The sequence below is a fragment of the Vidua chalybeata genome, chromosome 30, assembly GCF_026979565.1.
Source record: "Vidua chalybeata isolate OUT-0048 chromosome 30, bVidCha1 merged haplotype, whole genome shotgun sequence".
Taxonomy (NCBI): Eukaryota; Metazoa; Chordata; class Aves; order Passeriformes; family Viduidae; genus Vidua; species Vidua chalybeata.
The window spans coordinates 1,096,303-1,119,404 of record NC_071559.1 but is presented as its reverse complement, the minus strand read 5'-3'; the positions used below and the strand labels follow the sequence as shown (position 1 = coordinate 1,119,404).

Genomic DNA, 23,102 nt, shown 5'->3' with positions numbered 1-23,102 from the left:
AACAAATACAAATACATGTATTATCATTTGAACACTTAAAGCATGAACCTACTTTACACAAATTTTGTTTTGGACATTTTGACAACAGGAATAAACCAGAACAGACAGTCTAAAAGCCAGATAAGTCGCTTTTTTCTCCTTTCCTACCACTTTGAAGAGAGATCGTCAATGCCAAGGGGAAGCTGGATTCATCCGGGAGGAACAAGATGTCTGTAGTAACTCGAGCTCAATATATTATCTGAATATTTTGTATTCTATAAAAATTAGAACAAAACCCATTTATGCACAGTCTGTTTACATTTGAAGTTGCTTTTTTTTTTTTTTTTGGAAACTGTATCCATAACTGAAGTTCCATAAAAATAAACATCTGGTTCTTAAATATAAAATTTTAAAGTTGTTACAGGTTAGTTTGCAGATGGATTTTTTTTTTCCCAGAAATAAGTTGCTTTAACTCCATTTCAAGTCCTCCCAACTGTACATTAAAAACAGACTCAATGAACCTCTTGAAGTGCCTGCACTAAAGGCACTGAAGAGAAGAGCCAACTAAAATACTACAACAACCCAAAATTATGTACCATCCTAAAGGAAGCTCAGACTATATGGAATATATACACGCAAAGAAGAGCATGATAAATCATTCAGATTAATGGCAACAATCTTACGTTTCAGAAGGAAATATCAAAATTAGAAACAAAAACTCTATTGCATATCTGTAGTAATCAAGGATTTACAAAAAAACTCATCAGAAGCCATTTCCCCCCGAAGTGCATTTCTGTTGCATCATCTGTAATACAATGGTGCATTTTACAAATTTAAAATATCATCTGTACATACCAGATATCTCAGCCCAGGTAAACTCACCTGGGAACAGTAAAAATTGCGGACAGTTTCAAGACAATTAAGCTGATATTGACAAAGTAGTAAGGCCATAGCTATTTAACTACAGTAAAGCATTGATTAAGTCACTTATTTGCTACTGATCTGCCACAGTATCATCTTTCTCTTCTGGTTAATAGTGGGTTACTTTTTTACTTTTTTTTTTTTTTTCCTACAGCTAAAACTGCACCATCATACTGTGCCAGGCTAATTAAAAAAAACCAAAAAAACAACAACAAAAAAACCAACAAAACAACAAGAGCAGGAATGTAAGATACTATAAAACTAACTTAATGTTAGAAATCAAAAGAAACAAAATTTTTTGCACTTTTAATTTTACTATCACATGCAAAGAATTTCTTCTTTTCACTCCCCAGCAGAAGCACGAGAGAGTGCCCCAATCTTTTCCACACGCAGTAAATTGGAAAAGAGCTGAACTGGGGAGTGTATTTCTGTCCCTAACGGAAGTCAACAACTCTGAAAACAAGTCACAGTTCCTAAAACTGAAAGTAAGGTGTGATTTGCACCTCCTGGTATTGAGTATCAGCAGAGCAGGACAATTCCTATCCCGTGAGGGTACACCCAGAGGGAACCACGGAGAGCTCTGGTCACTTGGAGAGCACCTGGAGCCCGGTGACAGGGACCAGCTCCCATGAAGGCAGGAGCTGCCCCAGCAGTGGGTCTGGCTCCAAAGCACCCCTCTGGCTCAGTTTCCCCAGTCTGCCCAACAGGTAAACTGGTGGGGACAGACACAAAATCCTTCCCCAGCCCAGCACGAGAGGAAAAGGCAAAGCCGGTCCCTGGCAGGTCCCACCCCACAACAGTTTCACAGCCTCTGTATCCAACTGGGAATTTCCCCCTGCACAGAAAAGAATAGAAAGCTTTTTAAAAGAATAAAACAAACCCCAAACCACAGCTGGAAATGGTGGAAGGGAAACGCTCACATGAAATCCTTGCACGCAGGTGTGAAATTAATCATTCCAAGCGCCTTAAGCTGAGAGAAGTTTGGAAATGCTGGGAAAAGCCAACAGTTACAGGCTGACCTACATCCCCTGCACAAGAGCCACGACCTGCTGCTGCTGGGAACACCCCCAGGACTCACCGAGCACCCCTTTCCCACCACCCCACCAGGAAGATGGAGCCACAGCTGGTTGGCTTTTCCCACATCTGATCAATGACAAAGTTCCGTTTCACCACTCAGGTCCTCTCAGCACAAGCAAGTCACTGACGCTGGGTCAGGAATTCTGAGCCACATCTGCACCAGCCCCTTTTCCCTCTCAATTTCCTCCTCCAAAGAGCCAACAGCTGTCGGCATCCCAGCACTCCCTCAACAGCCCAGAACACTTCTCCCCTAAACAGCCACGAACCATCCTCCAGGCTTGTTTTGTTCCAGTTTGGCTGCAGGAATTGTTTAGAGCCTTTAAAACGAATTAAACTTTGCATTCATTGCATTTCAGGACTTTGACATTAAATATTTAAACTTCCCTATCGTTCCAATGAGAGTAGCATTATCAAAATAAAGGGAGAAGGGTCTGTAAGAATCCCTAAATTGTGGATGTGATCAACGATTCTTTTTACTAAATTATAAAAAAAAAAACCTCCCAAACCCAGTACAGGTAGTTTCAAAGTGAATAGTGATTTTGGGGTTTATATACACATACATAAATATATATATGTATACATACTTCAGGACTCGAGGAAGTGGCAGGAAGCTGAGTTGGGGGAGGTTGAGGGGGGAGATCAGGAAAAGGTCCTTCCCCAGAGGGGCACTGAAAAGCTCCCCAGGGAAGGGGTCACAGCTCCAAGCCTGTCTGATCTCAAGAAACATTTAGACAACGCTCTCAGGCACAGGGTGGGATTTTTGGGGTGTCTGTGCAGGGCCAGGAGTTGGACCCCATGATCCCAATGGGGCCCTTCCAACTCAGCCCAATCGATGATTCTCTGACTCTCTCTTTGTAACATGCCTAGAAATGAACAGTTAACTGCATAAATACATTTATATTGTGTTATGAATCAACTCAAAGCAATTGCCAAGCTGAATAATAAGTTAGAGAAATGACAACTCTGGCTTTATATATATATTTATAAAAATAGATATGAGTGTTCTCCAAGCAGTTGATAGAGAATTCCTACTGAGGCCCAAGTTGCCAAGGGTTATCTGGCTAAGAAATCAGAAGATGAAAAATTTCACAGTTATTTTAACTGCCACTTACATTCATTCTATGGCAACACGAGCATATATTACTAAGATGGTTACGGAATATATCACAATTGAATTTTCCAGTGTTCACAACTTACAACTTTAAATTTGTACACTTGCTATTCACTAAAAAAAAAAAAAAAAAAAAAAAAAAAGAGAGGAAAAAATAAAGATGTGATTCTTACTGCTGGAAGCTACTTTTCCCTAACACTTTATACAGAACTTTGAACCCTGGTATGCTGATTTTGGCAGATTAATGCGCTGAATGTTCCTATTTCGGTCATTAATCACCCTGGAACTTAACCACTTACTGCACAATAGTGTTGCAAACTCAGTCAGCACACAGCTGGCAAGGAGCCACTGCTCCAGCAGCTTCTCTGAACACGAGGGGATTTCCTTAACTCTGCATCTTTAGTTCCACTTTAAACACTTAAAAACGAGTCAGTTGCTACGACATCAGCTGTAAACGATGAGTTCCCAGGAGTCTAAACCCTGATTTCTGGCAATACAGCAGCCAACAGCCTGATCCAGAGTCAGCACAGAGAAAACCCAGCCACAGCTCTGGTTTGCTGCCCAGCCATCCAGAGATGACAGTGAGTGGGCAGAGTTCCCACCTGCAAGGCAGAATTCAGCATCTGCAGCTGGAATTCCAGGCTCCTTACCTGTGCAGGTAACACCAGGTGCTGTGTAGCCACCTGCCCGTCCTACCCTGGGGGCTGCCTCAGGAAAACACACCAAGAAAAATGCACTAAAGTCTGTAATAAAGAAATTAGAGAAAGAAACAAGAGAGGGAAAAAGCAAACAAACAAAACCCCAAACCTAAGGAGTTGCCCTCAAAAGGAGGCGAGGAGAAAGGGCATAATAAAGATTCTCACATGCTCCCTTTGCCTCCTTCCACTGCATCTACGAGACAATTTCTGCTGTCCACACACTCTCATCTACAATCCAGTATCCTGCAAAACTTATACCTTAAAAAGCTTGCTGAATGAAATATTAGTAAGGTCAAGAGACTCTACTTCAAGCTGGAAACACATGGGTTACACTGCAGTAGTACATTCAGTTTTCATCATCAGTGACTAAGTGATGACAACAGTTCTGGCTTGCTGCAGAGGCCTCTGCAATGCCAGGCCATCCATGGCAGACACACCAGCCCACAAGCCAAACGTTAAATAGGTTTAAAAAAGTCCTAATTTTACAGAAATGCTCATTTTCCAAAAATAATATTCTCTTATCCTTTTCCTCCTACACCGAGGGACAGGTTAATTTGTCAACTCGTATTCTTTCGCTTTGTCAAAACGCTACTTTCACAATCCCAAAGCTGATTTCAAGCAGGAAACTCTCTGCAAATTAAAAACAAAAATACAAAAATTATAATCTCTATATTTATAGTGATTGGAATCCTCCAGCATTTGTGAAATCACTTTTAGAGATGAATTTTCGGACCCTCCACAACTTCTCCACACAAGCCACGCTCCAAGTTCAGTATTCCCCTTCCCGAATCCTTCCCTCCTCAGTCTCTCTGCTGCTCTTTTAGTCCACAGCTCAAGTTAAACAGAGAATCATTGGCTGGCCCAGCGTTACTTTGGTGACCGGGGTGGCACGTACTGCTCCTTGCCCACGTACTGCTCCTTGCCCACGTGCTGCTCCTTGCCCACGTACTGCTCCTTGCCCACGTACTGCTCCTTGCCCACGTACTGCTCCTTGCCCACGTACTGCTCCTTGCCCACGTACTGCTCCTTGCCCACGCGGCGCGGCGCTCCCTGAGGCGAAGATCTGCGTCCAAACTGGCGCCTCTGTTCCCTGATTTTCCCAGCAGCTCCCCTGGGAGCTCCGCTGCCGCGGAACCCGGAGTAATCCTTCATTCGACCTTCAGCCCTCTCGTGAGGAGCCTTCTCCGGAGCCTTCTCCGATGTACCGCTGTCTTCATTTTTGGCAGGGGGAACGATGTTGGTGCGGTGCTCCCTCAGAGGCTGGATAGGGACTGGAGGTGGCTCCTTTGGGGGCTTCTGGCAAACTTCGGCGTAGCTGAGCTTGCGAGGCTCCTTTGGGAGCAAGGAGAGCGAGGTTTATGCACCACAACCACCTCCCAAGCCCATCCCGGGCACGAAGCCACGGCACGACAGCAGCAACACGCACAGCGAGCAGAGGGGAGCTCCCAGGTGCACCATCAGCACATCCCGGAGGAATGGGATGTGTTCCCATTTCTGGGAATGGGAATATTCCCAGAATGTTCCTGTGTCATTCCCATTCCCTGCTCTGGGCCTTACCTGTGTCGACAGAGCAGGAGCTGCACTTGCTTGAGCAGAAGGGGAGGAGGTGTTTGTCCTCGGTGGCTTTGCAGCACTGATGGGACAGACGGATGCCGGCGGAGAAGCCGGGCTAGCCACGTCCTTTGGAGCAGACACTTCTTCTGGTTTGCTCTCTGGCTGAACCGTGCTGATAAACCAACAGCAATTCAAATTAAAACCTACCAATGCTCATGTTTCAGAGATTATTTCCTTTAAGTCTCAAGTGCAGAACAGAACAGCTCAGCCATTCCCACCCTTATCTCTTCTTTCCATCTGGTGGCCTCTGGAGAAGATACCACCCAACATTACTGCCATACACTGATGAGAGACCTTGCTAGAACATGCAAATGAGTCAGCAGCGCCTTGGCAGCCCAAAGGGTCACCAGGCTCTGGGGACATCAGGTCCAGCACTGCCAGACAGGTGAGGGAGGGGATTGTCCCACTCTTCTGCACTGGGGTGGCCTCACCTCCAGTCCTGGGGGCAGTCTGGGCACCACAATATCAAAAACATCTAAAACTGTTGGAGAGGGTCCAAAGCAGGGACAAGGGGATGGGGCAGGGTCTGGAGGAGTGGCTCAGGGCTCTGGGGAAGAGAAGAGGGGAGAAGAGACTGAGGGGAGACTCATGGGGGGCTGCAGCTCCATCCCGAGGGGCAGCTCCGGTCTCTGCTCCCTGTGACCAGGGACAGCACACGAGGGAACCAGTGCAGCTCTGTCAGCAGAGGGTTAGGTGGGATGTCAGGAAAAGGTTCTCCCGGGGGGGGATCAGGCACTGCCCAGGCTCCCCAGGGAATGGGCACAGCCCCAAGGCTGCCAGAGCTCATGGGGCATTTGGAGAACACTCCCAGGGATGCCCAGGGTGGGATTGTTGGGATGTCTGTGCGTGGCCAGGGTGGACTGGATGATCCCTGTGGGTCCCTTCCAGCTCAGGACACTCCACAACTCCATGGCACGTCCATGTTCTCTGCATACCTCAGCACCACAGGCTCAGTCTGGCTCGGGGAGCTCACGCTGGGCACGGGCGGTTGGGCAGCGCTGGGCGTTTGTTCTTCCGGAGCAGGAGCCGGGCAGGGGCACAGGGAGTCTTTGCTTTCCTGCACACAGAGGAGAAAGTTGCAAAATACACAACGATATTCAAATTGCTCCACAATATGGCACTGCAAGACATCTGAGAAGTGGGGTAGTCCCAAAGGCTGCTCAAGTCCTGATGATAGCAATTTTATTTCTTTTGGACCGTCACTTCTAAAGCAATACCTCTTTATATGGGCAAAACAAGCAGTGGGTGAAACCAGAACTAAGGCTAGATCATCCAGAATGTCAGTGCTTAGTCCCACCAGCTCAAAGAAGGGATTATCTGGAAAAATCCCTTGCCCACACTCCACCAAACTGCTCCTACTCCAACAGCCAACATTCCTCCTTTGCCCGCTTTATTCCTAAACATCACTGAGTTTACAACAGCACAACTGCATGAGCCCTAGCTGCATTCCCACAAAAAACCTGGGAAAATGCACTAAAGCCTGGGATTAGAGCACTGGAATACGTGGCTCTAACACACCAAGCCCTTAACAGAGAAAAGGGAGTCACAGCACCCAGATCTGCTCGTGTGTGTACAGAGACAAGACCAGGCACCTTCTCTTTGCAGACTCCTTTAACGATGTCGGACATCCTGCTCTCCAGCACAGGCTCTCCCAGAATTTTTGCTGTGCTGCCAGGCAAAGGTGGGAAATTGGATGCAAGCAAGTCAAACTTTGGTGTCTGAGTCTTTGTTTCTGCTGAAGGTTGAGGTCTCTGGAGAGGGAAAACACAAGTTACTAGAGTCATAACACCGGGCAGTTGAAAGCCCTGAGCAAGCTGTCAGGGAGCTTCCTAGAAAAACTGTAAACTCCCAACAAAATCTGAGGATTTAAGGACTCTGCCATTCCTCCAGTAACTGGGAAGCCAACACTCTGCACTCTGTGTGACTCCCTGCAAAAAGGGAAGCAGAACTTACCGAAACCCGGTCGTCCTCCCGTCTCCTCCGACCTCTGAAGACGTTCCTCCTTTAAAGACAAGAACACCAGTCAGTGCAGCCACCCAGCTGCACTGGGCACTGCTCTGCGTGAGGGGATCCACTGCTGCCTGCTGAGCCTTCCCCACGCGTGGCTCTGGGATGTTCTCCCTCCTCACGAGGGGTCAAAGTTCCAACTTCGGAAGAAGCTGGAGAAGAGTCAATATGGAAACAGCTCCTCTTTCTCAGCTCCCTGCATGAGCATCTGAGCAAGCACAGGGACAATTATTTTATAGTAATAAACTTATTAGTCTGATTTCTCACTGATCTGCCCTTTCAACTGTCTAAACCCTGAGTTAAAAGAGATAAAAACAGTTAATCTTAAAATACTGAGGAGCATCAAATTCCCAACCAAGGATTTACTTATTTACAGCAACACAGATGCCAACTTTACTTCAACATCTGTTTTAATTCTGGTAACAAATCAGTTACTTTAAAATAAAAACACCTCACTGTCTTACTGCCAGCTGTTTGTCAGAGTAGCTACCAGCTGGAGAGTGAAACTGGAACCATTCCTGCTCCCAAGTCAGCATTTACTGTTCCTGACTTACTTAAACGTCAGTTTTCTCATGGCTGCTCCTTACAGAAACATATTTTGTGCTGATGGTTGATACCTTTGGCTCACACAAGCCAAGTCCCAGCTGCTGTGTGACAGCAAACACAGGACACAGCCCTTTACCTGCCCCTGCCGACGCCGTAATCGCCGTTCTGCTCCAGCTGTGCCGTGGGAGAATCCTTCTGGGAATACCCCTGGTCTTGGTGCCCAGTTAATGAGCTGCTGTGTCGCTCCATGACAAAATTCCTTGAGCTGGTTCTGCTCAGGTCCCCCATGGGCAGGGCCCCGGCGCCGGGCGGCCCCTCCGGGTGCTCCGAGCTGCTGGAGGAGCGGAAATGGGGCTTCACCCTGCAGGCACAGAGCGGGAGCTGAGGGATCCCCCCGTGCTGAGGAACCACAGCAGAACCACCTCCAACCGCAGCTGGTTCACAGCTGACAAGAAAAGCTGCTCAGCAAGCACCACAACTCCTGTTTGAGATTGCTGCCCAAAAGATACCCAGGAGGGGAAAAGACCTCCAAAACCTCAAACAACTTTAAAAAAATCCCAAAACCCTGGGGTTGCAGAAGAGCCAGAAGAACCCAAAGAGGAATTTTGCCTTTGTCTGGGCCTGCAGCACTGGCACAGGGCATTGGAAATGGAGCTGCAGAAATAAGCCAAGGCCAAGGAACAGACTGATCTGGCCACAGGCAAACAAACTGAACTGAGACATGGCCAAGAGTGACTGAACATGGCAGATCAGGCCAGGGCAGCTGAGCCCAACCATGCACAGCCAGGCTCAGCCTGGCTGCTCCCATTCCCAAACCCTCAGCACTGACTCTGCACTTCCCAACCCCCAAATGTTCCACCCCAGTATCGATCATTTAAAGCTGCGGTTCCTTTGAGCACAGACACAGCTCTGCACTCTCAGTGCTGCTGCAAGTTCAGGCTCAGGGTCTTAAATGCAGAATTCTCCAGAAAAGCTCAGATCCAGCACAATATGGAACAGTTTTCTGGAGCAGCACTTAGGTGTCTTCAACTATTTTCTACTTTTGCCCCTCACTGGTTTTTCATGCAGCACTGCTCAAAGACAAGAACCTAAACTTTCTCTCCTTTGGTAAACTCTGCACATCTCATAATTTAAGGGCAGCAGGAGGATTTTGCACACTTGCTGTTTTTAAACAACCCCATTATAATATTCCATTAAATCAGAAGAAACTCTCCTAGTGCCAGTCAAAGTACAATTCCTCCATCTCCCTTTCCCACAAGGATGTTGCAACAAATCAGCGCAAAATAAATACAAGTGGCTTAAACAAATGTTTAGCTACAGAGAAAACTCCAGCAGTTAACCATTAACTGTCTGTATCACAAAACAAACTAGATTTAATGGGTCAGGACAGAAACCCAAAAGCAGCAGCTGGATAAACTCTCCAAACAAGCTGTTCTGCAGGTCAGGAGGAGATTTGCTAAACAGAGATGAATTCACATTTCCCAGATTCAAGAACCAGTTTTAAGGGCCCAATAAAGTTTAAGTTTCCCATCAGCAACAACCACAGGGAGGAGGTGGAGCGAAGTCAACTGAATTCTTCCATTTTGTCCAAGTTGTTCTCAAAATGGCATATTCTCAAGTCACTGTTCAGCCCTCAGATCTCATAATCTTACCCGTCATCGAGAAGGCCACAGTCTTGTCTGGGCAGAAGAGCAAAGCAGAAAAGACAAGGAAAGATAAAGGAGGAGGGGAAAAAAAGAGCAGAAAGGAGGAGAAATGATGTGAGCAGAAGGAAGGAAGAGCAGGAGGAAGGACAAGCAGGGAGCACAGGCTGCCCAGCCCCCAGCTGTGACCTGTTCTCTCTTAGCGCGATACTTGATCATCACTGGGCCGGCAGGACCTGCACACACTGACCCTAAAGCTGCAACCTCAGGCACACAAGTCTTACAAACTGAAGTCTTTACATAACCAGGATTTAAAAAGCTTAGGGTTATGCAGATGTGATGTACAAGGAGGCATTTCAAGGTGCTAGCACTCGGATACACACAGTTCTTGCACAGTTGCAGCATCTGTGCTTCCATATACCTCAGAGCTTTACAGGTTTTAAGATTGTGCACAACTTAAAGCAAAAAAAAAAAAAGCCAAACCACCTTTGTCAAGATGTGAGCTGGGAGCTGAGCAGCTGCAACTGGAGCAGCTGCTCCATCTGCCAGGCAGTCACGCTCCCAGTTCCACAGTCTGTGTTTAAGACTCTGCTGAGTCACCACAGACCAAAGCCTGAAGTTCCCCTTCTGCCAACAGCCACAGACCTGAACTGCACCACAAACCCACTCACGGCCCTGGCAGCTGTCGACTGATTTCTCCAACAATACCAACAGCAATTCCCATGATCCCAGCCCAGTGCTGCACACAAACAACTCCCACCCCCACACACAGGTTACAACTCCATTGTGTTCACAGAGCAATTGCTCCAGCAAGACGAAGTGTTTCCTCCTCCCCGGTGTTTGTATCTGAGCTAAGTTCTTACAGCTCTCAGGAAAGATGGGGATAAAGCAAATAAATTACAGGAACAGCCCCAGCATCAAGCAGTTGGACGCAGCAGTCAGGACAAGCAACTCCCACTGCAGGAACCAGCAGCTCCACAAGCCTGATCCCAGCAGGAAAGGCTTATGTTGTGCTGCAGGAGTTTATAATCTGGGTATAACAAACATAATTACAAGTATGACCTGAGGAGGAAGTTAGTTATTTGTCTGCAAAAATTCCTCTGAGGCTTTTAAAAGAGTTACCTTGGCTCTCTCCAGCACTGTGTCCATTATTTTAGGATCTTAAGCTGCTGCCTTCTACTTCATTTTGTAAATTAAGTTGAAAAACATCACATAATTGATAAAACAAAATAAATAATGAGGTCCCATCAGAAAGCACTGCATGTGACGTGCAAGGAACACTTGAGGATCTCAGCAGTGTCAGTTTTGCAGGAGCAAACCCCTGGCAGAAGTCTCTTACCGATTCCTGTGGAATGGGCGACCTATACTGAGAGAAGCAGCATTTGTTTTGTACGATCCTGGTGTATTAAAGCCATTCACAAATCCACCGTTGGGAAACGGGGCCTGCAACAGACACAACAGACTCAGTGGCCGAGCTACAAAGAGAACATTTGCAGATTAATGATCAGCTTCAGCAGTTACTCATGGCTGTAATTTCACACTGGGCTACAGCATCTGCTGTGGTGGGAACTCACTACTCCAGCCAAATCCCCACAGGTTCACAGTCTGCATCTGCTTTAGCAGAGTTCCCCCATTCCTGGAAAACTTTGGGCTCTTCCAGTAACACAAGCTGCAGGATAATGGAATTTCACACCAAAATTCCTTGAAATACATGGCAGCCAATGGTGAGACTGGCAGCTCCTCTGACAGTGTTGCTTTATCAGGGCTGTGACATAAATGTCATAAAACAGAAGGATCTGACCAAGAAACCTGGAACACCCACTCACCCTAGTGATTACTAACCAAACCATCCCTGATGGGCTGGGCTCCTCTGTCACTATTGGACACAAAATGAGTACACAGAAGCTTGGTAAGTTTAAAAGAGAAAAAGAGCCAGTTTTATTCAAACATCTGGTATTTATAGAATTCTAAAGGTGACCGTGGATTGGAGGATGGAATTACCACCTCTCCAACCACACTGGTCCAAAGATCGATCGATCAATCAATCAATCAATCAATCAATCCATCATTTCTCTCTACCCACAGAGAAATGTGTAAACTATTCTATTTCTACATGAAATTGTGTGGGAACTCTGACTCTCAAATATGTAAAGATTATCAGAAGGCTAAAGAAGATTTATGAGAACTTCAAAAAGAACTATAAAAGAAAACTTAACACTTTTAAAAATCAGGGCAACACTCCTCCTCCCCCTTCTCACCAGCTGTTACTCACCAGTGGTGTCTCAAAGTAAGGTGCAGGATTTGGAGACCACGTCTGAGGCACGATGCTGTAAATCGAGTACTGCTGAGGGCTATATACAGGCTGCATAAACAGGGGGGAGGCAAACTGGGCTTGGGTCTGCACGGGCTGGGGATACACACTGGAATCCACGACCCGGTAACCATTCTTAGCAAAAAACGTGTTGATGGCTTTTATCCTGGCCTGCAAGACAGCAAATCACAGCACGTGTCAGCTGGAGAAAAGAAGAACGTGGAGTCTTTCTTGCCTGCTGCAGGGATGTGAAGGTTGATTACTGTTTATGAATAAAAACTGATAAAATCAGTCCAGCTCGTATCCCCACAGCGTGATAAGGGGAAGGACACACGCTGCTTTAGCTGGGTGATCTGTAAAACTGGAGATAAATGCAGGAACTGTCCAGACTCCAGTCATGACAGCTCCTCTCACAGTACACGCACTTTGCTCCAGCCTGCTTTGTGCAGCAGCCAACTCAAGGCTTGCAGTGGCAGGGATCCCTCTCCTGAGCTCTGCAAACCCAGATTCTGGGGCAAGTGGAGAAGGGGAGCCAGCACAGGAATGTATTTCACCCCCCCTGGGAAGCAGTGCTGTGAGTAACCAGCAGCCACTGAGCTGTAATTTGTCAGAGCTCCCCATGACCTCGTTCCCATTTCCAGCCTCCAGAGCCAGAGTTATGGACTATCCCACTGCTGAGTCCTTGGTTCACCCCCCACAAACGGTCACCATCATCCAAACAGAAACAACACAATTCAATCCCAACAGAAACAGCAGCTAAAGCAGCCTCACCATTACTGGCTTGCCCTGAAAGGTTTTCACTTCTTCCCTTAAGTATTTGAACGCCTGCAGATACAAAAAAAGATCAACATTAGAATATCTTGATAAAATTGTACTTCCCAAAGGATGTTCCGTGATTTAACACAAATGTGCAGTCATGTGCTTCCCTGTGAGCCCAGCTAAATTCATTTAGGCTTCAAATTCAGGATTCTAGTGCCAGTCATGGCCGGAGGATGCCAAGGCAAGAGCCAGGCAAGGGAATTACAAGCCCACAATCTCTCAACTTTGGTCTCATTAACCAGAATCTGCCAGTAATCTCTTAAAACAACAAAAAGGGCATCAGTAAATAAATATTTCTTTTAGCTACAGGAAGCACAAGTGCACTTTCCCTGAGCAGGGGAGGGATGAAAGCTGGGGTGTCAGAGGAAGGCAGCCTTACCTGTTGCGCGTCTGTGTCGGACTGGAATGTAACGTACCAGTTGTTGTTGTGAGCAAACTCACAGCTTATCACCTTGGGGCAGTTCTCATTCTTGAACAGAGCCTTCACCTCCTGGGGAGAGAAGTTCAGGGCCCTTGTACAGCGAACAATAAAGTGACCCCAGTTTATGCTCCAGCTCCTGAGCTCTGCTCTCCCGTGACCAGGGATGTTTTCTTATTCCCCTGACCAAATCACCCTCTACCTGCTTCTTAACCCACAAATCCCAGTTCAGCCTCCTGGGCTCCCAAGATAAAACAGAGCAGCCACAGCTGGTAAGAAAATCAAGATCTGTGTAGACCTGGTGATATTTTCATATGAAACAAGTAGGAGAAGTGTGGCTTTAGATCAGCAGAGTCATGGAGACAACAATGATTCCATGAAATATTTCTAAGTCAAGGCAACCTGACAGCTTTGCAATAATCAGATTGTAAAGAGAGGGACAAGCAGCTGCTCAAAGTTTGCATTAAAAGAACTCATTAAAAATGCTGGTAGACAAACACCATGTATTACAACCTTAAAAAACAAAGAACTAAATCATTCTGTTCGCCAAGTATCAGGAGGAATTTTATTATCCTCCCTCCTCGGGCATAATGAGCTCAGCTCACGCTGGGGCTCAATGAATGAGAAATGTTTAGTAACATTTCTTGCTGCCAAAACAACTGTCTGACTTCAAGTAAAGTTATTGCTGTGACAAAAATCTAGCCTGAATTCCAAGCTATGCCCTGGACTGATTTATTTTTGGATCTGAAAAGAAACCAGTTCAAACTTCCTTCCAGAAAAGCCGAGCTAGCTCAGCTTCAGTGGAAAAAAAAGTTTACTTAAGAAGGTTTAAATATAGTGGTAAACAATGGGAAGGGATAATGACAATAAGTTTTTGTTTTGGCTGTTTTGACACTGCACCCAGGTGGAAAAAGTTACTGATGTGGTCTAGAAGAAAAATATCCGTGTATAATCCAATTAAACACCAGCTGACCTTTTCCTGGTGCTGTTTAAAGCCCTGTTGAAAACACCTTCCAAAACCAGTAACAGTTATTTATTTCCTTTCTCTTTATTTACCTCTATAGGTGTCGTTTCAGGGATCTCACGGAGAATAATAATACATCGCTTGTGGTTTGGTCTGACTTTCTCCCCCCTTTCATCCACTTGTACCATAGGAGAAGCTGAAAATAAAGTATAAAATTTGGACATCTCAGCACTAGTAGACTCTCTCATGGAACTTGGAACAAAGAATGAAAATTCAGGAGTTTGGAAGAGCCTCCTACTCAGTAAAGTTCCTGTCACCATTTACCAGAACAACAAACCATAACCAGCTCAGAGACTGCAACATCCCTCTGAAGCATGGAAGGATTCTTTGTGCTACTGGTACAGATCCCAAAGTCCCAGACTTACATCTCAAAACTTCAAGAATAAGATCCATGTCCGTTGTCAGCTTCTTAATCCCTTCCATGTTGGCAATTGTCCATATTGGAACGAACTGATCACTGTCCATCTGAGACATCAAGTAGAGATCCTTTGAAAGATTCTCTCTAAAAAGATATAAAATTATTATTAAATAAATATCCTGAACCTGACTTAGAGAAGACTCAAAACAAGAGGATAATTACAGGCTTAAATAAATATTCACCAGTACCATTCACAACCAGAACACCCTCATAGTTTCTCTCCTGGAACAAATCCCAGCAAATCAACACAAAACAGAGTAAGATAATTTTAAAAACTTAATGAAGTTCCAGTGTCCTACACGTCAGTCTGCAAAAAGGATCTGCCAAAAAGACTTCTGGTGCCACTCAGTACATGATCTCAACATCTTATGACTGTGGAGCACAGAAGTCATCCTCATCCAAGGACACAGCTGCACAGTCAGCACTGGAACAGCTGGAAGGTGCCACAGGGCTTCTACAGCACATCAGCAAATCTTGGTTTGTGTTTTTATCAAGATGATGGTACATATCAAGCCAAGAAGAGGGATATTTGCCAAAGATTATTTAATAAATGGTTTATACCAGGCTGAGTTAACTGCACCTACCGAGAGAAGCAGAATTCAAGCTGTTTCCTCAAACATTCTCTAATGTCTTCTGTGGACACAGTGGAGCTGCCATCACCTGCAAGGGATCACATCCACCATCAGCTCCCACTTTCGTGGCAACAAGAGCAGGCAAGGACACATCTCATTGCAGAATACAAGAATGAATCCCTCTGGGTAGGACCAAGAGGAAAAGCTCAGCCAAGATGCTCAAAGACACTCTCAAAATGACTCTGATCCCACTTTGCACCTGTTTGGCCACGTGTTGAGGCCATACTGGAGCTTCTTGGATACACATGGACATATCAGAGTTCCAACCTGGTCACACCAGACTCAAAGCAGCTCCAGGGGGGTTACAGACACTGACAGCAGCTTTTGAACTTTAACACTCACCAGACACTTCATAGATTTGGTATCCCAGATCTTCAGTCGCCAGGACAATTCCATTTGCTGACGCCTCATCAACTCCTGTGCCATTCCTTGGGGCTTCACAGGACGGGGAATACATCACTTCATACTGCTTGCAGCTGTCCTCTGAGATCTCTATGTTACCTGGCAAAGGAACACACCAGCAGCAGGAAAACTCCTGTCAGCTTCAGCATATTTCCCATTTGAAAAATTCTGGCTACCAACATTAAATACTGTAAAAAGCTGTACCTGAGAGTGTCTAACCTTAGCCTGTTTTTCTTAGACTTTGTGTTGGATAGAACTTTGACCTCTCTAATTTCAGGAAGATCAGGTTTGCACTAGGCTCTCAGAGAAAAGTAAATAAAAGTAAATAAAGGACCCTGAAATTGATCCTCAAAGTGGCAAGAGAATCTAAAAACCAGTCCTTCCACATGAAATTTAAAATATTTAAGCGAGGTTCCTAAAAACAAGGGATGAAAATTGCTTACACTGCCTCAATTGCTTCACTTTGTTATGAAGAGACAAATGAGTTTCTGTCAGGCAAAGCACAAACCCAGCGCTCTCTCCTCACTTCTGCTGACTTACCAGAAACCTTTGACAAGGCCACACAAGCTGAATGTTCTCTTCTTTATCCCTAACTTTTACTAAACCGTTTTGCAGGGAATCTTCTGCATCCTCTGCCACGCTTTGAGTCACCTTAGCTACATCCCTGGATCGAGTCTGAGCCAAACAAGTGAAACCAGTTGGATCCTTAGCTCTGGACACTGCCTGTGTGATAAGGATGGGAATGGAACTGCAGTGCATGGAACAGCCCGAATGAAAGGAGTTAACCGTGGCTACTGCACAGGGTCTGAACAGAACAAATGCTCCTGACAGTTCTCAGCAGCACCTCAGCTCCCCAGGATTGCAGGTGGCCCTCAGATGTCATTTTCCTGTTCACAGGGTCCAGTGCATGCTCAAGTGCAGCAATGTCATGAATCCATTTCTACACATTCAGCAGCCTGTTCCCCTCTTAGCGCGTTACTTGGTCATCACCGGGCCCCCGAATCCTGCTCCAGCAGAGCTCAGACACCTTCCTGAACCAGAGCCCACTGCTGAGACCCACCACCCTTACAAACCACCTGCTGCCTTCTCATCTCCCCTGCACACACATTGCTCCATCAGCACTGACAGCCTCAAGGGCAAGAGCCAGAGGTTGCTCCTCACAGCTGAACTCCCCGAGTGTCCCCCAGCAGGGGCCCCATCACGACCCCTGTCCCAACACCTCACCCTCGGCTGGAGTCCCCTGGGCTGCTGCGGTCTCCTGCCACGTGTGCTCTGTGCCATTGGTGGGGGGCACGGCCTCACCACTGCCCTGGGGCACTTCTTGCCACACTTTTGCGTTGGGGTTCAAGCCAGCACCTTTCGATGTTACCTGCTGAAGAGGTCAGAACACTTTGGTTAGTTAGAGCAACCCAGAGAAGCCTCAGAAGTCAAGCCAGAAAATACAGGCGAATTTAGTGATTGTCTCTAGAGTTCCACATCTCAAGTGTCTACCCAGCTATTAAGCACCTATGTGATTTTTTTATTAATGAAAACAGGAAAATCCTTGGTATTTTCCAAGTATTTCGTTTCTACCTCCATTAGAAGTGTTGCCTTCAACCTCTCTTTATTGACATCCGACAACATCAGCGGAGGCAGCGGCTACTCGGCAAGGACTCTGGGAACTCATAAGCTTTTAAAGACTTGACTGTCATAATGCTCCAGTCCCCTTTCACCAGAAAGGGAAATTTTCCCTCCTCCAGACCCCTTCCTAGAAAGGAAGGTAAAAAAACATATGTCAAGGAGAAGAAACTGTATAACTTAATGGAATTAGTGACATCTGTACTAACCAAGCATCACCTGTGCTGTGCCAGGATTCCTCCTGAACTTACCCCATTCCCCCAGGAATCTTACACACATCAACAAACACTAATGATTTCCTTAGACTGGTAACCAAGGAGATTAAAGGTTTTGAATTGCCAAGACAAACTTACACACCGTCCCAGCCTGCTGGGGAGAGAACAGGATCTTCTCACCTTGGGTCTGGGCAACAAGGACCATAATTAGAGTCAAAGGGTTACAAATGAAACAGACAAGAAAAACTGCAAGACTCCAGCCTGGCACCTGACACAGAGAAACGCTCATTCCCACAGCACAAGATAGAGTCCTTCAAGGTCCCTCTCCCAGAGCTGCTCAAAGGCATTTTGGGTGAGGAATCCAACAATCCAGCAGCAGCACGGAGGAAAAACATGGCTTTTGCTCCTTTCACACAGTGAAATAATAAGTATAGTTACAGGGTAGTGAACAAAACTATCCTTTTGCAAAAATTCTCCCCCCAAGATATCCCAACACCCCACAAGCAGCTATAACTGTTCCTCCAGCCACTGAACGATGCTCCGCTTCACTGCTGCAATTTGCTGGACTTTAAAAGGTGAAAGCCATTAATCCAGCTCATATCCACAAACACACAGATAAGCAAGCTGGATATGCTGGAGGCCAGGCTCCTGGATTCTGAAGTTAAGGAGTGGCTCACTACCAGGCCTCAAACACACGGCACAGGATAAGGAAGCAGTTGCAATAGCTTTAGAGATAATTCCTCTGCCAAGGTCACACCTCGTGCCAGAGCTGTTTGCTGCAAGGACAAGCCCCAGCTCAGCAACAAGAAGCCTCCAAAAACTGGAGAAGTTCAAGACAACCGTGTGAGAAGCAAAACAAAGACCACGGTTTTTGCAAAGCTCTGAGATGCAAACCCCCCCACGCACAACTGATTTAATCCACATAGCAACAGAGTCTTCCCCTCCCGCTAATCTTTGCCCAGGAGCAGAGCTGGAAACTGGAAATAGTTCAGGGTGAAAGGACACACGTGTATTTCCCTTTGCAGATTTCAGAGTAGTTGTTCCCCAACAAAACAACCTGCAAAGCAAAACTCGGCAACCTGCTGCAACCACAGGCTCCGTCACTGCAGTTCAGCAGTTCCAAACTAAGTTCTGCTCAGCTTCTGGTCACTCCTGGGGCAGCATCACCTGCCCACATGGGCTCCTGCTCACGGACCCAGAGCCAGCAGCTCCTTGAACTTACTTCTCAACAAAGCAAAAAGAAACAAGACACATCCAGGAGATGATTCATTCTTTTCTAAAAATAAACTATGCCTCACTACCTACATCTCTAAGGGTAGCATTGAGCTCAGACCTAAAGTAATTTGCAGGAATAAATGTGATAAAGTGAAACTGAAACACTTTGTTGTGGTTACTGCATTTCTGGAGGTGATTGGGACTAAAAGCAACTCTGATGAAGTGATGAACACGATGGCTGGGACACACACCTGGAAGAGAGTGTGGGCCACTTCCCCTTGTGCTAGAAACAGCGAGCTGTAACAGCCCAGCAGGATGCAGCTCTGTTCTCACTCATCTTAACAGCAAAACCCCATGGACTGCAGAGGATAAAAAGTCCCTCATTTACATCAGCTTTTGGGAAATTCACGCTGCGCTCCATGAGCAAAATCGCTCCATCCTGGCCAGCGGCTCTTCAGAAGAGAAGGCCAAAATATCAATTCTTGCTTATTTAACTGAGGCTACAAACACCGAGCCTGTGGGATTGGCTGCAGCACGATCCTCCCAGCTGCTATCGGGAACTTTCATGATGAGGTTAAAGCTTTACAGAGTGACAAAGGTTGGGAACACTCGCTGGGATCCACGAGCTGACAAAGCTCTCCTCCTCAGCACAGCTTCCCCGCTCGCTCACACTACTTCCAGCAAATGTGGATCAAAGATTCTCCTCCAGCAACTCCTAAAAATTGGCTATTGATGAAAATTCTCATTCTGAAACACGGCAAAGGATATTTTTTTAATTGTAATTACATCTAAATTATACTTAACCAGATTCAATGAAGCTAACAAAAATGCAGGCACTCAAAGAGTTTTAAAGCATTCGATTTTAATATTAACTCAAATTATTCTGCAACCAAAATCCTAACCCTGAGCTTGTGACAGATTTCCTGGAGTAGACAAACTCTCTTAAATAGATTCAAAGCAAAAAATCCAGAAGAGAATTTAACCAAACTTGTGAGGGGGGAAACTAACCCTTTTCCAGAAATGGAAACGTAAGCAGATGGAAAAACCCCAAGGTCAGCAAAGCTACGGGAGGCAGCTGAGAGAAGCCTTGTGCTGGCTGGGGCACAGGCAGGTAGGGAGGCTGAGGGGCTCAGACACGGTGTGACCCCCTTGTCTGAGGGGAGTCACCATCACCTCCTCAGAGCTGATGCAGACTCAAGGCTGGAGAAGGAGAAGCTGGTGTCAAACCCACATGCAGAACTCCTTCAGAGCCGCTGGCAGGTTTCAGGTAAGAGTTCCCAGCCTCACAGTAACTGCGGTGGTCACAGGAACATCCCTCCCACCAGGAGCTGCAGGGTTTCCCACTGAGGAGCCTCCTCCACCCCTTGGAAAAGCCAAGGCACAAGCTGTGCTGTCTGAAGGTGGTGCCTGTGTCAGAGCAGTGTGAACAGGGGCAATGTGGGGTCCCAGGAAGCCTCACCTGCTCAAGAGGGCCAACAACACTCAGTGCTTCCCACAGCCCTGGATTTCTAACCAGGAAACATCATGGGCAGCATTTCACCCACCTGAAACACACAGACTCCCATTTCCCCAGTAAATTACAAATATATGGAATTAGGAGCACATACCCATCTGAGTGGAGCCCATTATCAATTCCATTTCTCTCAATGTATTTTTTAATATTCCCAATGCACCGATTTATTATTAACAGCATACAGATCCTGGCTTAGAGGGAGAAAAAAGCCCTGCCCCAAACATAAACGTATGAAACAGCACGAGCCTTATACAGCCCTTACACAGCCATCACTGCAGAGATTTGGAATTAAAGGACGTTGAAGAAAACCCAATTCCCCCCTCACACACTGTGAAGGGCTCGGCACAATCACCAAGTTTAAAACAAACACTGACATCTACAGCAACTCAGCCAATCGCCCTGAAAACCTCGGGACTTCCACCCATCCTGTGCCTTATTTTCCAGGCATCCCCAAAGATCCCCAGATAAAGCTGCTGTCTGCTCCCAGGCATCCAACTGGAGCCTTCCAGGATACCTAGCTCTGAGCTCCAGTTCTCTGTCCTGGCAGTGAAAAGAAACCTTCAGAAAGTCCAGATGGTCCTCAGGAACTCAAAATTAAATATTACTGAGGCTTCCAGAATGAAGATCACAGAAACTCCCAACACCATCAGAGAAAGATCAGAGCTGAGTTTGTGCTTTAGGCCATCCTAAAGTTCCCAAAGCGCTGATGAGCTCCAGCTCCCATCCACACCAGCAGCAGCAGCCATGTGCTCCCTGCTATGCTCCAGCTCCCGTCCGCATCTCCATCCCTGCATTCCAGAACCCGCCTCGTGCAGCCGCCGCTCGCGGGGCCTCTCGCCTCGCTCAGCCGGGGATGAGGCAGCTGCTCATGCCTCCCATCAGCCCCAGCAGTTCCTCTTCCAGCAGAACGCTGCAAATCCTCATTCTCCAGGCCTGTCACGGCGCTCAGGACAACTTTTAGTCCTCCCCGCGAAGCCAAGGAACGTTCAGCTCAGAACTGAGGTGATTCGCGTAAGAAAGAGAGCGTGTCTCCCAAACTGCTTTATTTAGAGGCTCCTAACCGCGGAGCACATGTTGGTGTTTGTGTGTGAGCCCACCGGCACCATCTCTCCCGTCACCCGAACAAAACCCCTGAGCAAAAACCCCCACCCCGAGCCGAACCCTCTCGTGCAGACACAGCCCAGCGCCCGCCCGGCTCCCTCCCTTACTCCCCCCGGCCCCGGCAGCTCCTTGCTCCGTGCACGTTTTGGGACAAAACTCGGTGCAAAGTTTATAGCGGCCACCCGGGTTCGTTCAGCGAAGGCTAAAACCGCTTCACCGAACCCGTGAAACGCCGCGAGCAGGTGAAGCCCCATCCCCGGCCACAGCGGACACGGCGCCCGCCCTCCTCGGTGACCTCCAGGGCCGGGCCGGGCCGCGCTCCTCGTCCCGCCCGGACCCGGCGCGCCGGAGAACGGCAGAACCCCCCACCCTCCCACGCCGTAAACCACCCCCGGTGCTTAATTAACGCAATTAACGAGGCGCCGCGCTCGGGGCCGGCCCCGCGGGGCCGCCCCGCGTGTCGAGAGGCCGGGCCGGGCCCGCTCCTGGGAGGCCTCGGGGAGGCCCCGCGTGTCCCGCGTCACCTTCACGGCCGGGCCGCGGCGGCACCCGAAGGTCACGGCGGCGCCTCCCCCGCCCCCTGCCCCGGCGGAACCTTCCAGAGCGCCCACCGACCCCCCTCACCCGCCCGCGGCCGCCGCCCCCGGATCTGCTGTGTCAGCCCCGTCCCCTCCCCCGGCGCGGCGTGCGCGGCCTCCCGCCGCCGCCTCCCGCCACATGGCCCAGCGCCGTCACCTCACCTCCACGAACAGCAGCATCGTGCCGCCGCGGCCGGCGGGCCCGCGCTCCCCGGTGCCCGGAGCGGCGATCGGGACACGCGGGCTCCGCCTCCGGCCGCGCCGCCCGGCCCGGCCCGTCCCGCCCGCTCCCCGCCCGCCGCCGCCGCCTCTTCCGGGCGCACCGAGCGCGTCCGGGGCACGGCCGGGACGGACCATTCCCGTGCGCGGGGTGGGGGGGGGGTGCGGCCGTCCCCGCCTGGCTCCGCCAGAGGGCGCGGTGGCTGCAGCGCCGCGCGGGGGAAGCGGCGTCCCCCGCGAAGGGAGTGGAAGGGCCGTGAGCCGCCGTGTGGAAAATTCTCGGATTTGGGGTTTTGGGGGGTGGTTTTGGTTGGTTGTTGTTGTTTTGGTTTTTTTTTTTTTTTCTAATTAAAGAACTCATAAGCCTTTATGCTTCCAACAAACGTATGCAGCCGCGCCGTCCGGCGCCGCACACACCGCCACGGTCAGACCCCGCTCCGACCCCACCTCCCGCCCCGACCCCTTTTTTTTCCCCCGATTTTCCCATTTTTCGGGCCAGCCCCGCGGATCCCGCAGGGACGCGGCGGAGCAGGGCAGCGCCGGCACTGCGATCCCGCCCGTGCCCGGTGGCACCGAGCCGGGGGTGCTGAGGGACTGTCCCCTGCCGGTGTCCCCCCATCCTGCCCGTCCACCCTCCCCGGGATCCCGGCCCTGCCGGGGCTCGCCCCGGCCAGGAACGGGTGGGGAAGTGCTGGGAAGGGGCCGTGACTGCGGTGGGGATGTCGCAGGATCAGGATTTCCTCCAGACAGGGCACGAACCCACGGCAGTGTCCTGGAGAAGTCAGGCCTGGCTTTGGCTCCTTCTCGGGAAGGGCTTGGCTGAGTCCCTCGGAGCCCAAATTGTCCATTCTGTGCCTTGCCCAGGTAAGGCTCCCGCTGCGGGTGTGACACACCTGAGCTCAGGTATCACAAGGGCCGAGCAAGGCCCAAACTGTCCTGCTGAAAGTCCTGAGATCCCAAAATCCTGTCCTACACCCCGACTTGGGTGTCCCCCCCAGACCCACGGGGGGAGCAGCTGGAATGA

The 23,102-nt window shown here is 48.5% G+C and overlaps 1 protein-coding gene across 5 annotated transcripts; it reads right to left on the bottom strand.

Moving 5' to 3' along the window:
- Positions 1–258: 258 nt before the first annotated feature.
- LARP4 (La ribonucleoprotein 4) lies at positions 259–22,121 on the bottom strand. Of its 5 annotated transcripts, none has more exons than XM_053967475.1 (17): positions 22,022–22,087; positions 17,193–17,367; positions 16,845–16,992; positions 15,561–15,719; positions 15,171–15,246; positions 14,534–14,670; positions 14,201–14,304; positions 13,106–13,216; positions 12,679–12,732; positions 11,869–12,078; positions 10,936–11,039; positions 8,090–8,314; positions 7,354–7,402; positions 6,993–7,151; positions 6,336–6,457; positions 5,344–5,512; positions 259–5,118 (listed from the first exon to the last, which is right to left on the bottom strand). In XM_053967475.1, exons 2-17 carry the CDS (start codon positions 17,241–17,243, stop codon positions 4,654–4,656), a joined length of 2,343 nt encoding a protein of 780 aa, XP_053823450.1. In that variant the 5' UTR covers positions 17,244–17,367; positions 22,022–22,087; the 3' UTR covers positions 259–4,653. The 5 variants fall into 5 exon arrangements, with proteins under 5 accessions (XP_053823450.1, XP_053823451.1, XP_053823452.1 ...); XM_053967476.1 differs by having other exon boundaries at positions 16,845–16,989; XM_053967477.1 differs by lacking the exon at positions 17,193–17,367 and having other exon boundaries at positions 22,022–22,121.
- Positions 22,122–23,102: the final 981 nt, after the last annotated feature.

What these genes read in the sequence shown, in the direction of transcription:
- LARP4 (XM_053967475.1), bottom strand. Translation starts at nt 17,243, where the DNA reads ATGTTGTCGGATGTCAATAAAGAGAGGTTGAAGGCAACACTTCTAATG. An exon ending in CCAAATCTATGAAGTGTCTG is followed by an intron (nt 15,247 to 15,560) that starts GTGAGTGTTAAA and finishes GATCCCTTGCAG; the next exon opens with GTGATGGCAGCTCCACTGTG. An exon ending in ACTGAGCCTGTGGTGCTGAG is followed by an intron (nt 5,513 to 6,335) that starts GTATGCAGAGAA and finishes TTGGTTTATCAG; the next exon opens with CACGGTTCAGCCAGAGAGCA.